This window comes from Melanostigma gelatinosum, assembly GCF_949748355.1.
Source record: "Melanostigma gelatinosum genome assembly, chromosome: 5".
Classification (NCBI taxonomy): Eukaryota; Metazoa; Chordata; class Actinopteri; order Perciformes; family Zoarcidae; genus Melanostigma; species Melanostigma gelatinosum.
Genome location: NC_136638.1, coordinates 15,572,962 through 15,586,597, shown reverse-complemented (window position 1 = coordinate 15,586,597; position 13,636 = coordinate 15,572,962). Strand labels below are relative to the sequence as shown.

At 41.3% G+C, this 13,636-nt stretch overlaps 2 protein-coding genes across 3 annotated transcripts; one reads left to right on the top strand and one right to left on the bottom strand.

Annotated features, from left to right (window-relative positions):
• The first annotated feature begins 154 nt into the window (after positions 1-154).
• LOC306777324 (uncharacterized protein) lies at positions 155-7,230 on the top strand. The gene is made up of 8 exons (XM_079268388.1): positions 155-325; positions 1,047-1,322; positions 2,375-2,677; positions 3,329-3,637; positions 3,901-4,055; positions 4,155-4,253; positions 4,371-4,415; positions 5,752-7,230. The coding sequence occupies exons 1-8, from the start codon at positions 283-285 to the stop codon at positions 5,914-5,916; spliced, it is 1,395 nt and encodes a 464-aa protein (XP_079124514.1). The 5' UTR covers positions 155-282; the 3' UTR covers positions 5,917-7,230.
• Positions 7,231-9,604: 2,374 nt separating this feature from the next.
• LOC306777129 (uncharacterized protein) lies at positions 9,605-13,469 on the bottom strand. Of its 2 annotated transcripts, XM_079268114.1 has the most exons (4): positions 12,513-13,469; positions 12,081-12,140; positions 10,758-10,860; positions 9,605-10,441 (listed from the first exon to the last, which is right to left on the bottom strand). In XM_079268114.1, exons 1-4 carry the CDS (start codon positions 12,750-12,752, stop codon positions 10,086-10,088), a joined length of 759 nt encoding a protein of 252 aa, XP_079124240.1. In that variant the 5' UTR covers positions 12,753-13,469; the 3' UTR covers positions 9,605-10,085. The 2 variants fall into 2 exon arrangements, with proteins under 2 accessions (XP_079124240.1, XP_079124241.1); XM_079268115.1 differs by lacking the exon at positions 12,081-12,140 and having other exon boundaries at positions 9,608-10,441.
• Positions 13,470-13,636: the final 167 nt, after the last annotated feature.

Sequence of the window (13,636 nt, the reverse complement as noted above, 5' to 3'; positions counted from 1 at the left end):
TCCGAGCACCATGCTCACAAGCAAGGGTCCAGTGCACGGGGTGGTTAAACAACAGTAATTTCCGATGACACGTAAACGCATCACGAGTGCATCCATATACCCCGCCCTTTTCTTTTTCCATATCATGGAGACCGATGCTCCTTACTGCATCAAGTTACTGTAGTATGCCAGTAATAACGATATAGAGCGGAATGTGCGCATTGTTAAGGTTTGATTAACTGGCAACTGGTCCCAAGACGGTTTACACTGGACTGGAGTGTTTCGTGTTTGGAAACACAGTAGATGATGGTCGTGTTGTTGTTGCTGGTTGCCTTTGTTTGTATAGGTGAGTCGTTAAGTCTAATTATTAATCGTGCTTTAGCGAGACTGCTTTAAAGACTATAGCCTGTTTACCTCGAGTATTTGACTCAGCAGGAAGGAAGTAATATGTCTGTGGTGGAAAGTTACCAAATGCATTTAACGCTGCTGTAGTACTGGATGTACAATTCAAAGCTTGAGTGTACCCAGGTAACGTTAATGCTGCGTTCGACTTCTTTTCACAGGGGATTATTGTTCCTATTGCATCATTATATTTATTTAACAGCTATGGTAAATTACTTTGATATCATATGAAACGATATCATTATAAATTATTTTAATTATGTTTTGTGTCTTATTTTATTATGTTGAGCAAGATAATAATTTCTCCACTCAAGTCATAATATCAACTTTAGGGTCCACAATTAAACGAGTTGACACTTAAGAAGAATTTTGAATGCAGGACTTTTAATGTAACAAGGTATTTTTTTGCATTCTTGTATTGCTACTTTTACTTCAGTAAAATATCGACATGTTTATCATGACAAGCCCTTATTCAATCCAGATGGGAAACATAGAACTCTAAACATCGAGTTAGTATCACATGATGTATACTGTGATATTCTATATGTCCAGGTTTATTACTTACTCACAAAGGTTGCTCAATTATTTGATTAATGTAATGACAAAAAGTTCCAAAAAGATGTCTGGTACCTTCATAATGTTTCTTTTGGACTTTCTCTCACCAGGCCTCTCCCACGGCTGGCATGAGGAGAAGTACTATGGGGACACCAATTACATCCAGCTGCCCAGGAAGCCTGACTTCGTTGAGTTCAGCCCCAACGACAACTCAAACGTGACGATCTTGTGGAAACGGGGTGACCGTCTAGTCACACTGGACAAGAAGTTTATAATGATGGCTAGCTACTTTGCAATAACTAAGTTAACTCAGAAAGACAGTGGTCGCTACATTATGAGAGACAAAGATCTGAAAGAAATGTTCAACTGCACACTTGAAGTAAAAGGTGAAGATCCTTCTTGGCTCTCAATCTATTTAATTTTCTATCGCAGCACTTCTTTATGTCAACACACTGTGACCGTCACACTCTTTTCTTAGTCATTTGGTTTTAAGCATTTTAAGGAAGCGTAATATTAAATTGATTGTCGGTTAGTATAATATTATGGTTGCATGGCAATGTGGGTCAAGATAATACTGTGTTTATCAAAGTTATCTCTCAAAAGAGAAGACACCAATTCATTTTCCTTAGAATCTAAAGTGTTTCTACTCAACATGGTATGAAGCAATTGTCAGGAAGCTAAATAATGCTTTTTTGACATGGGGATAAATCAGAACACAGTCATTGAGGACCTCATTTAAAGGAAATCCTTTGGAACATATGGATGAAAACAGCATCATTGAAATCAATTGTAACTCAAATCAATTTCAAAGAACAGTTCCACATTTTGGGGAATCAGATTTTTCACTTTCTTGCTGACAGTTTAATGAAAATATTGATAACTCTCCTGTCTATACAGTAAACATGAAGATATCAGAGTTTCTTGGCTTAGCTTAGCACAACGATTGGAAAGATCAGGAAGAGATGGCCTGTCTAAAGGTTACAAAATGTGTCTACTGGCAAGCTGCAAGTTTAAGGGGGAGTTGTGATTCAGACTAGGTGCCTGTCGGAACCTTTGGACAGAGTTAGGCCAGGTGTTTCCCCGTTTCCAGTTTTCCTGCTAAGCTAAGCTAACCATCAGCTAGTGGTAGCTTCATATTCCCCACTGAAGGTCCACTGATGGTCGAGGCAGAAGGCCGCCCACATGCTTGCTAATGCTCTGTTTGAAGTTGAATGAGTGTGGTCTAGATCTGCTCTTTATGAAAAGTGGCATAAGATAACTTGTATTCCTTTAATGTTTAGCAAATAACAACATTTCAACCAAATTTGGGATTATTCCATTAAGATGATTACAGCTGCCATGCTATATGAAACCGCGACGAAACGTGAGCAGAGTTTGATACTCAAAATATTTTGCGATATCACTTTGATATACTCTCTCTCTCTCTTTGGTCTTCCAGCAACCACAAAGGGATATTCTGGGAAACCTGGTGACCGCTTCGCCTTCGCCTATCGTCTGGAACCAAACTCCTGCAACATTTACTTCTTCCCAGAAAGCAACCGTCAGCCGAGAAAGTTGAAGAATACGATAGTTCATCAAGGAAAGCTGCAGGGGGGTTTGGATGAATCTGGTTGCACAGGGTTTGATATGTTAGAGCGATGTGGGATTTCAAAAAAGGACCTCCAGATGTCATGCAACGGACGCTATGAGATCAGAGATCAGAATGACAACCCAGCCTTAGTGGTGTCACTGGAAGTGAGTCGTAAGTAACCTGTGTGTTTTTTAATAAGTGTCAGATGACTGTGTTTTTGAATGATCACCTTGTCAAAAAATCCTTATATTTAATGAAATAATAATACTTCAGAATCAACTTGTTAACTTACTTCAAATAGCTTTCTAGCCTAAAGCGTTTGTAGTTTTATCCTTTGCAGAGTACAGCGGCTGCAGTCACTTTGGATTCAGTGCAAACTGATGCACACAAGATGGAAGAAGTGTATCTCGCCATATTTTGGAGGAAATCCTTTGGAAGATATGAACATATAGACAAAAACGTATCATCATTTAAATCCATTGTAAGGGACATGAATTTAAAGGAACAGAACCACATTTTGGAAAATTTGCTTTCTTGTTTAGAGCTGAATGAAAAGATGAATAACGCTCATATCTTTACAGTAAACATGACAATATAACAGCTGAATGCTTAGCTTAGCATCGCACAAAGACAGGTAACAACAACAGTCTTCTCACCTATAACTCTCAGCAAGAAAGCAAATAACTAATTGTACCCAAATGTAGGATTATTCCTTCAAGCTGATCACAGCTGCCATGCTGTTAGAAAGACAAAACCATAAACTGTACTGGAGGAGTGTTTGGTACTCAGAACATTTTGGGTCTTGTGCGTCCTGTCTTACAGAAATCACAAGGTACTTTGAACAGAAACCTGGAGACCGCTTCGGATTCACTTATGATCTGGAACCAAACTCCTGCAACATTTACTTCTTCCCAGGAAGCGATGATCAGCCAGAAGAGTTGACGATTAACAAAACGTTAGTTCATCGAGGAAAGCTGCGTTGGCGTTTGGATGCATTTGGTTGCACAGGGCTTGATCTGTTAGAGCCATGTGGGATTTCCAATGAGGTCCTCCAGATGTCATGCAGCGGACGCTATGAGATCAGAGATCAGAATGACGACCTAGCCATAGTGGTGTCACTGAAAATGCAGCGTAAGTAACCTGTGTGTTTTTAATAAGTGTCAGATGACTGTTTTGTTTGATTATTACATCGTTATATAAATTCTTTCTTTTATCTACTTCTTGGTGGTCTTTCTTTTTTACGTCGAACAAAGTAAACAGTAATACGAATCAGAGAAAAGAAGGATATCCTCACACTCAAAACAGCAAATATATAAAAACAGTCTTGCAAATTACACGATTGATCAGTTGGCGATACATTCTCTGCCCATCAACTAATTGACGGATTGTTTCAGCACTACCTTACGAGGTATCTAATATTGGTATTGGTGGTTTCCTCGTCTCACTTTTCTGCTCTTGCATGATGAGCTGCTGCTGCTGTGGTAAGAGCAAGTCCAAAGAGAACGGATCTGAGACTGCTGCTGCTGAACCAGATGTTCAACACCAAGAGGTAAGGCTACCTTACCTGTGTGTACAATCCTCTACAGTTAAAGGTCCTGCTGTTGATATCATAATTACCCATTGTGTTTCTGTTTTGTTCAAACCGCAGTATCACACTGAGCCTGTTGGACCGAGGTCAAACCAACTCATTGATCCCTCTGGGACACACGACCCCGATCCGCCTTCTTATACTGTGACTCACCCGCTGGTTAGTGTGTGTTGCATTTCCTGGAGAGAACCTTTCTCTTGTTGGCTCAACACTTGAGCTCTGTTTATGCTCTTGCTTCTCCACAACTAATACGTCATGTGTTGCTTTACTCTGTAGGTACGCGATCACCCTTCTGTGGATTTGCCGCCATCTTATTCTGAGGTAGAAAATACTCGATCAATTAAAGTGCAATTGTATCTCTCAACATCTATTTACAAACCAGATTGGGAGTTTTTTAGTCGCTCTCCAATATGTTGTTTGTGCTTGACAATGTTTCTCCAAATGAAATGTGCCCTGTGGACTTTCGTGTGCGTGTCTTTGAAGCCAAACAAACAAGTTTGGCCTTTGTAAGAAATTTGAGCATAGAACTGTGTGTTTAGTAGCTGTAATAAAAGTGTTTAATAATTAATAATTAAGAATTCATAATTAGTCATAATCATAAGTGTTTTGGAAATGCATAATTAAGATAAGCATAAAGTGTTTTAGGATTAGTAGCTAGAAGTAGAATTTGAGACATGAAGCGTTTGTCAAAGTTGCAGAAGTTTAACGTTTATACTGAAGGATTATCATAGAAGGGATTAAACCGTAACTGACAGTCATTGAATGTGTTCGTAAACTCAGGGACAGAAAGGCAGACAGGCGAATACACTCCTGGAGTTAGCCAATAGGAATCGGGATAAACGGAAGAGGAGGTGCTTCGAACGGATGTGGGTGGTTTAATTTCAAGTCTTTTTCTCTCTCGCGTGATGGCTCTCAGAGGACGGACGGGTTTTATACCTGAGGAGCTGAGTTGAGTTTTTTGCAAACGGGATTTTATTGATTTAATATTTCATGAAATAGTGTACTTCACTGTAAAGACTGCACTTGCATCAGTGGAATTAAATTCCTTTTAATTGTAAACCAGTCTTGGTAGATTTCTTATTGCAGCGTGTCGACTGTAAAAAGCAGCCGGACACGTGCTCTGGCCTCCTCGCTGTGGAACAGACTCAAACTTCCACACCTTACGTCCTCAAATCACGTTTGCAAAGACAATTTTTCCGAAAACGTTGAAACCTGCATTATTTCCATCCACGTTTATGAGCTAGGAGTCTTCCCTGCTTTTGCTTGTTCCACCATCTGACATGTTTTGGAAACTAAAAACCATGCCCTGTTGTTATTATCCACATAGTACGTTTCTTCTACTATAACTATTTATAATCAGTAACCTTCATGCAACCCAACACAACAGCCCTACGCTGAAGTTAATATGGTATATAGGTGAAACTGGTAAATGAGTATATATATATATACATATACACACATGTTTTATTCAGTCAGTATGCTGATATTGTATCCACATTATAATACTAACGATACATTGTTTTATGAGAATGTATCAAATTTGACATTAATATTCTCCACAACAACAGAAGCTAATATCTGTATTTTAGACAAATGTCATCACTTTTAGCCTGCTTGTAATGCTCTGATGCACTGTCACATGTCTTTGTCTCTCCAGGTTTCAGCTCCAGCAGAGCAGCCAGACGCTCCAACTGTCCCTGTCCACTCTGACCCTGAGCCAACGTTTGAATTTAAGGGGATGACCGTTACCTCTACTCCCCCACTCGGTTCAGACTCAACTCACTCTGATGTTTATACCTCAGACAAACTCAACTTCCTCTGAGAGCCTTGATTTCTAAAGATACATTGAAATATGTAAACACTTCATTTGTCCACTTACTCATTTGCATGACATTATAGGAATAGTTTGACATTTTGGGAAAAACGGATATTCACCGGTGGCTGGCTTTTAATGGATTAAACCAGGGGTAGGAGGCAACCTTAGCGTAATCAATGGCACCCCAGCAATAAGTGTACAAGAGAGTTTTTCTTACAATGTCAAAGTGCCCTTTCATCCACATGCCATATTACCTCTTTCACAGCCATTTGCATTTGCAACGCCTATTATTTACAGTAGTTTTGATGTATTCTACTCTGCCTCTGATTGGCTAGGACTCGTTGCCTTCTTTGCAGAATTTGTTGGCTTTATAGATGATGATCAAGATTGGAGTGCTATCACTCCTCTCATCGAACTGTCAGCAACAAAGGAATCTAATTTCCTAAAAATTTTTCAACATATTTTTTGTTTTACAGAGCAGAGCAGAGACTTTGTACAAAATGATCACTATTTAAAAACCAAAGACGAAAAAGAACTTTTCAATGAAAATCATGTCCTTTAAATTGAGAGAGCCCGGATTGTTAACAATAATTTCTTACCTCATGAGTCTCACTTTTAGAGCTCGCTAGATTGTCATCGTAGCCTACAGAGTGAAGAGCTGCCTCATTCCTGCAGTTCTGTCAGGGACACGTGATTTATTGCAGACCAGCTTGACTGTGAACATTTTCAGGGAAGAACCGAACATCAAGTAGTCCTATCTTTGGAAAGTTCTCTGTATTTAAAAGTGGTAAACAAGTCCCCATTGCACTTAAGATACTTGCACCTTTGCTTGCCGTTCTCCTGCATGGAATTCAGCTTGCAGCTCAAGTTCAGTTCAAAACTTGTAAAATCTGATGTTTGCATTGTAGTTTAGTGTAGATTCTGAATTAAAATTAACTTCTAATGAGCTGCAGATGTTAACTAATATTGATATATAGTTACTGTATTTCATTTGCTCAAGTAAATCACACAAACATATCTATATGTGTTGAAGTCATATTGTATAAATATAAATAATAAGACCCAGTTGCCTTTTCCTGTTACATATTTTCAGTGGCATAAAAACAACTCTGTATTGCATGTATGTCAACATTGTACCGTAAGTGCATTACTTTAAAAGTTTAACTTTATTGAATTAATATATTTGGGACTGTTACGCACACACACCGCCTTTTTGAGAACATGATATGTTGTTCAACATGTATGTATGGCCAAACAAGTCATCATCCTGTGTATGTATTGTTGTGTATTTGGACTTTGTGTCAGGTGCATTACATTTAGTAGCACCAAACTATTTGGTTCGTATTTGTATTTTTTTCCACTGTCTTCAACACCACACAGCCAAAAGCTCATCCAAGCATACATTCCTTCACACCCCACCAACTGGTTCACAGAGGAAACTCAGCCAGAATACGACAAAGCCTTATGTGTGTCCAAGAGAAAAACTACAGAGACATAAATCTGTTTGTGTACGGGACAATGGCACTTATTTCTGGACATTTGCCCTCAGTGATCCTGAAAGTCCTTCTAGGTTTACCACGTATACTTGTGCTATAAGTAGGACTGCAGTGGAATAATGCCTTAATGTTTATGATGCAACATATATCTAGTTTACTTTTGATCACATAATTCAATTATAGGTTGAGATTTACGGTGACACTTAAATCTCTTCATTATATGCCCAGCACACAAACTATTTTTTTAAATTTCATAAAGAATATATGTATATACAGACAACTTCTGTGGGCAGAATCTACGGTCGTCCACATCACTTCCACGACCGCCCAAGGCCATCACTGCGAGTTTAAAAAACCTACACAAATAGTTCAGAGTAATATTATTCTGTTCTCCATCTGTTTCTCAGATAAAACCTCATTAACTTATTTTCTTCATTCAGAAAATCATACAATGTATCATCAATGACGAAGGATATACTTAATTTACAATGAGACATATCACCATCTATAACAATTGGTATTTTAGTATCTGCTCCTTTCTTTTATCACTTTGTAACCTGTCAAATATACATTTTAACCCCTTGTTAGATATAATTTAATATGTTCCACCTTAAACATGAATGGTAATTTCATTATCACCATAAACGTACTGAACATGTTTTTGTAAAAAAAACACAATCAGTTAAAACTGTGTTCACCATACTTAACGCTGAAATGTCGACAAAATAAGCGCAACGCACCTTTAACGCGTCACCGCGCTATGCGGTGTTCTCTCTTCGAGGTCAGCGGTAGCGATCCTTTTACAACATGTTTACAACGATACAGTATGCACCAAGGTACGTTAACTCCGATCGCTTTTCTATGAAAAGTATTTGAAATGTAACAGTGAGCGTGGTGTTTCATTCAGGGAAAGGTTGCGCTTCACTCACCGGAAACACTCATTATGCGACAGACGCTGGCTCCCCCACGGTCACACCTGGGACTCTGACAAACGGACATCTTAGTAGTGTTGACGTACAGAAATAGTCATAATCTTTGGACCAGTATGTGATGTTTCATGTGAAGAATGTTTAGTTTAGTCGGATCTTATCCATGCTGTAGATGACAGTGGATTGCGCTCCACTTGGGAACAACAGGCTTCACCTCTAAACGACATAATGTGATTCCAGCAGCCCTATTATTTTACAACTTGTTTTTTTCCCAAACAGGACAAATCCAGTTTGTACCTACATTTCAATGCAGCATTGCTTATTTGTTGGTTTTGCGCCACATGGAGGCCGTTGAAACAAGTTGTGAGCAGAACCCCCACATACTGTATTTTCACATTTTAAGTTGTTGATAACGAATAGTTGCTTATTTACACGTTCAACATGACCTGGAGCAACATTTTACCATTTGGTTGCGTTTCTGGCCACATCAGCGTACCTCTTTCTTTTAGCTCGGTTTGGATCTCCACTTGCTTCTGAGGGAAATTAAACTATTAAGACTGTTTAATGTGGTGTCCATATAGACACCACATTAAACAGTCATTTGAGCCATTGTAATTGTAAAGACACTCATTACCGCTTTAGTAAAAGGCTCCAGCTACACAAACTGTGTTCTTCTCATATTAGGCATTTTACTTTTACAATAAGTTCAAATAATCATTTTGTAAATGTATTTCAGTCTAGAATCAGCTCCGTCTTTGTGTTGATGCAGCGAGGTGGCGACACTGCGAGTTAGTTTCACGGTGGATTCTTATCTGGCCGACTCCACCACAGCAAAGAGGAGGAAAGTGAGTTTTACTGCTGCAGAGTGAGCGAGCAGGAATGATTATTCTGGCACCGAGGTCAGGTTGTTCCACTCGGCTGGAGTGACAAGACCACTGATGTGAACTCGGAGGAGGCTTCGAGTTAAGTGAGCAGCAGGGAACCAACCAGACACATGCATGGGGACTTAAGAGGCTGTAAACAGGCCACCGGTCAGCCTGGGTTGAATGTGGCGAGTTAAAGTAGAAGTAGATGACTGCTTGATACCAGATTGATCATGTTTCCCTGACAAAGCTAAACTCAACTGTTGGATGGATTTCCGTGACATTTGGTACATATAAATGGTGGCCATAGAATTAATCCTAATGACTCCCCCCCCCCCCCCCCCCTCCCCCACACACACAACTTTCTAATCCAAGTCCACCATCAGTTCAAATTTGGAATTTTATTCAATACTTTGGTTTATGAATGTTTATGAATGTTAGCATGCTGGCCCGCTAAACTAAGATGGTGAACAACAAGGTAAACATTCCCAGATAAAAATCAGCACGTTAACTTTGTCATTGTGAGAACGTTGGCATGCCGACACCATTTAAATTAAAGAATTATGTGAACGACAATACAGAACATATACAGTTTCCGATCGGACTTGTATTATTCAATCATCTTGCTGTTGCAGCCTTTTACTACCTTTATGTCTTTGATTACAGTTATTTATTACAGTAAAAATGTTCCATGAGGTTTCATAATTTAGGCATTTTCTTTTAGGTAATACAAAGAACATTTCTGATTAAAAATCCCAGAGGTTACTTTATTTCCCATATAGTTTGACACACGCATACAGAAACCATCAATGTTACTGTTTTCATAACCGACATTACCATCACCGTTGTCCATCTGTAACTCCTTTCCCTCCACCCTATATGGCCCACTATTCCCCTTTCCTCTTCTCTACTACCTTCACCCGGCCCTCCAGGGAGCTCAGCCGGTGCTCCACTGCACAAGTCTTTTCAGAGCAAGAAGTGAGCAGAGTCAACAGGACGCATGCCAGCACCAGGCCGCCCAGTCGAATCGCCGTGGTGTCTGCAGCGGCATGCTTGTCGGTCACGATCAGTCCAAAAAGCCAGAGCGCCAAGACGGTCTTCACCATCCAGAACACCTGCCTGACCACGCCGATCAGCAGACGGAGAGCGATGGTCAGCACCCAGTAGCCAATCAGGGCCACCAGACCCCACTGGGCAATGGCGGCTACGCCCTCTGGAGTGAAGAGGGGCGACGTGAGTCCAACTGTGGAGGGAGGAAATCCAGTTTAGGCTTAATGTCATCAGAAGAATAAGGCTTGAAGATACCCGTCTGTTACTCAGGAAGTAACAGGAGCAAACAGTCATACTATAAAAGGAGTGGCTGACAAATTGCCTGAGGGAGAGGCACGTCTGCATATTTTCACTTCAGACTTTCATTGTCACGGATCCTCTCTTACTCTTGTAAACAATTTGCAGAAAGCTCCACATACAGGAAACAAAAAGTGTATTGAGCAGCAAAGCCGAAGCACACACTCCACAGCTCAGTCGCAGACGTAAATTCGGGCAATCCGGAGACCCACCATCGAATCCTGTGACCCGGAGGATCTCTGTGACGTAAACGGCGATGACGTTCAGGCCGCTGGCAGCTCCTTCGGCAAGGAATCGGATCACCATCTCAAAAAACTGTGGCGGTGTGGAGGGAGGGTGGAGACTTTGTTATCACACAAGATAACTATGAAGAAAGGCAGCATTGTCGTCATAATAATCATGCAGAGAACACAGATCGGTTTACAGAAACACAGCCTACCTAGATGTATTCTCATGGCTCCAATGCACAGGCAGAGTATAATTCTGGTATATTTACACCAACAGGAGTGATATTCACTGCAGCCGTTTGTACAAACCTGAAGATTACATTTATAGAGAACTAATTTAGATCGTACTGCTGCTTCGAAGAAGTGCTGTATTGTTGACTTGGACAAACAGCTGTGCATGCGAGTGACAGCTGGACACCCGCTCTCTATTCCTGTACAGTCTTTGCTGCTCACAATCCCCCAAAGAAATCACACTGCACACACAAACGTACACAGTGTAGCCTCATCAGGCAAGGTCAAGGGTAGTCCAGTGAGTTGGACAAGTATCTTATCTGCACTGCACACGGGCACATACGTGAGAACTGTCAGTATGTCAGAGCACGAGTCCGAAACAACACTATCGTTTTATTTGACTTGATGTAATCTCATATTAATGCTTCTAATTTGATTAACTTTTGAAGACAGGTGGATTAAAAAAAAAAAAACTAACTGGAGGCAAACGTTAGACAAAAGATCTGTACAATGTCCTGGCAGCTCCCAGTGAATTCAACAAAGCAACGTTCAACGTTACCAGATGCCTGTCAAACACCTTGTTGAAAAGAAATGTTGCTCTGTTACATTATTGGGAAATATTCGTGCGGTGTGCAGATCTTTTGACTCACTTTTACCCTGAGGATTACATTTTTTATCACTGTTACATTATTTTTTTTCCCCTTTTAAACTGTTTTTTTCTGACTGGAAACAGAATCATGTAAAACCACATTCACATGGAATAACACTATTTCAGTTCGGGGCTCATTAGATATGAATTTCGCATCAAAAGGATCATGTACACGCCCTATATCTTGAGTTCAGAGCTACCACCTGAGCCATGCGGAACCACTTCAGCCTACTGTTTACCACTGCAAAGCTCACAAGGACTATATCGTGACCTTTCATGCAATTACCACTGTATAGAAACACAGATGAAGCGTCACTACAGTCATGCTCTCTACGGTGACATGGACCAAACAGAGCCACAGGAGAGGACTCTGTTTCAGGGACCATGTCAGAGCAGGCTAGATGGAGACACCCAGGAAGGTTTCTTACCATGGCCACTTTATAGACGTTCTCCTGACCAAGCACTGACTCAAGAAACAACACTGCACGCTGGGGAAAAGGGAACCACAGCCGAGTGGAAGCAGGGAGGCAGAAAAGTGTATGAGTGAGGGGTTGGTTTGGGGGGCATGGATATAAGAAGACGTGAAACGAGGGCAGAGAAGATGAGGGGACCAGGGGAGGGATTAACAAGTTGAGGGGCATGGGGAGAGGAACGTGTGAAGGGATGGATGGAGAGAGATGACAGGGTTGGAGTTGAAAATTAGTTTACAGTTATAGATCAAGGACAGTGACAGAGCAAACAGTTAGACATCCGGGAAACTAGAATGTTAAAAATTGAGAAAAAGAGTGTAAAGCCACTTCCTGGCGGAGAGAGACATCGTTGCTATCAAGCAGCGGTGCACATCCTCTCTGTAACGTTACCTCAGCAGCTGACCGGATCACACCGCTTCCCACCACTGACTCCGCGTACCGCTGGAGCTCCTGGCAGGTTCCGGTGATCAGAGTACCGAGAGTGACCGTCGGTCGGCTGTCCCCGGTCGGCTTGGCCTGCTCCGCTTCAGCGCCAGTCCATCCCAGCACCAGCACTGCCACATAGGTGGCGAGGAAAAACCGAGCCGTGGCACACCCTCCGCGCCCAGATCCAGACGCACAGAAAGTCATTGTTGAGGATTTGAGAACAATAGGGGGATAAAAGATATATGCTAAAAAAAAAATGTATGTGCACAGGTTAAAGCTGCAGCCCTGAGCAGAGCTCGTGTTCAATGAATGTAAATCAAAGACTTAAAAATGGCTTCTGTAGAGAGCAGGCATCGGCTACAGAGCGGGTTCTTTCACACAAACACGCTGCAGTTCACGACAGGCACGGCAAGAACCGCGCCAGCTTTAAATCAACACGCCGACTGATTCAAGCGTGCAATTAGCAAATTAGACTAAATGTATTGCGTAGTGACTCAAAAATATCTGAGAATTTAATTATAAACTTTGGCAGCTCTGGAAATATCAAATGTAGGACCGCTGGGCTCCGTCATGGACACCCCGGCATTAACAGAGCTATATGTGGCAAGAACCCGTTGAAGGCTTAAGATCCAGCAGCGACCGAGATACTCAACAGTCCGTCGAGATGCAGCAGAAAGTAATTCAAAAATATATATAAATAGAAACGTCTCCGGAAGTTTTCTGTTGCAGCTTTGCGCGTGAAAGAAACCAGTAGAAACACGGTGACGTTGGGGACCACGAGTCTCCTAAAGCTTCTTATTTCGGCTCCGAGCTCCTCTACAGTCAAGTTTGGTGTTTCTTTGTCTCCGAGCTTGCGTCAAATCTCTCGATGGATTATGTTGCATTGCCTTCAAAACACGGCGCTCCCTTTCCTTCCAGCGTTTCCAGTAGGCTACGCAAACACGTCTGCTGTTCAGGGAGGAGGGGGGGGGGGGGGCTCTCTGCACACGGATGAACAGAGATTTGCACACTGGGAATTGTGGTTCTCCACTCACAGGTCAAATGTTAAGATTACTCACAGGGTTTCAGAAGAATTACTGACTGAATAA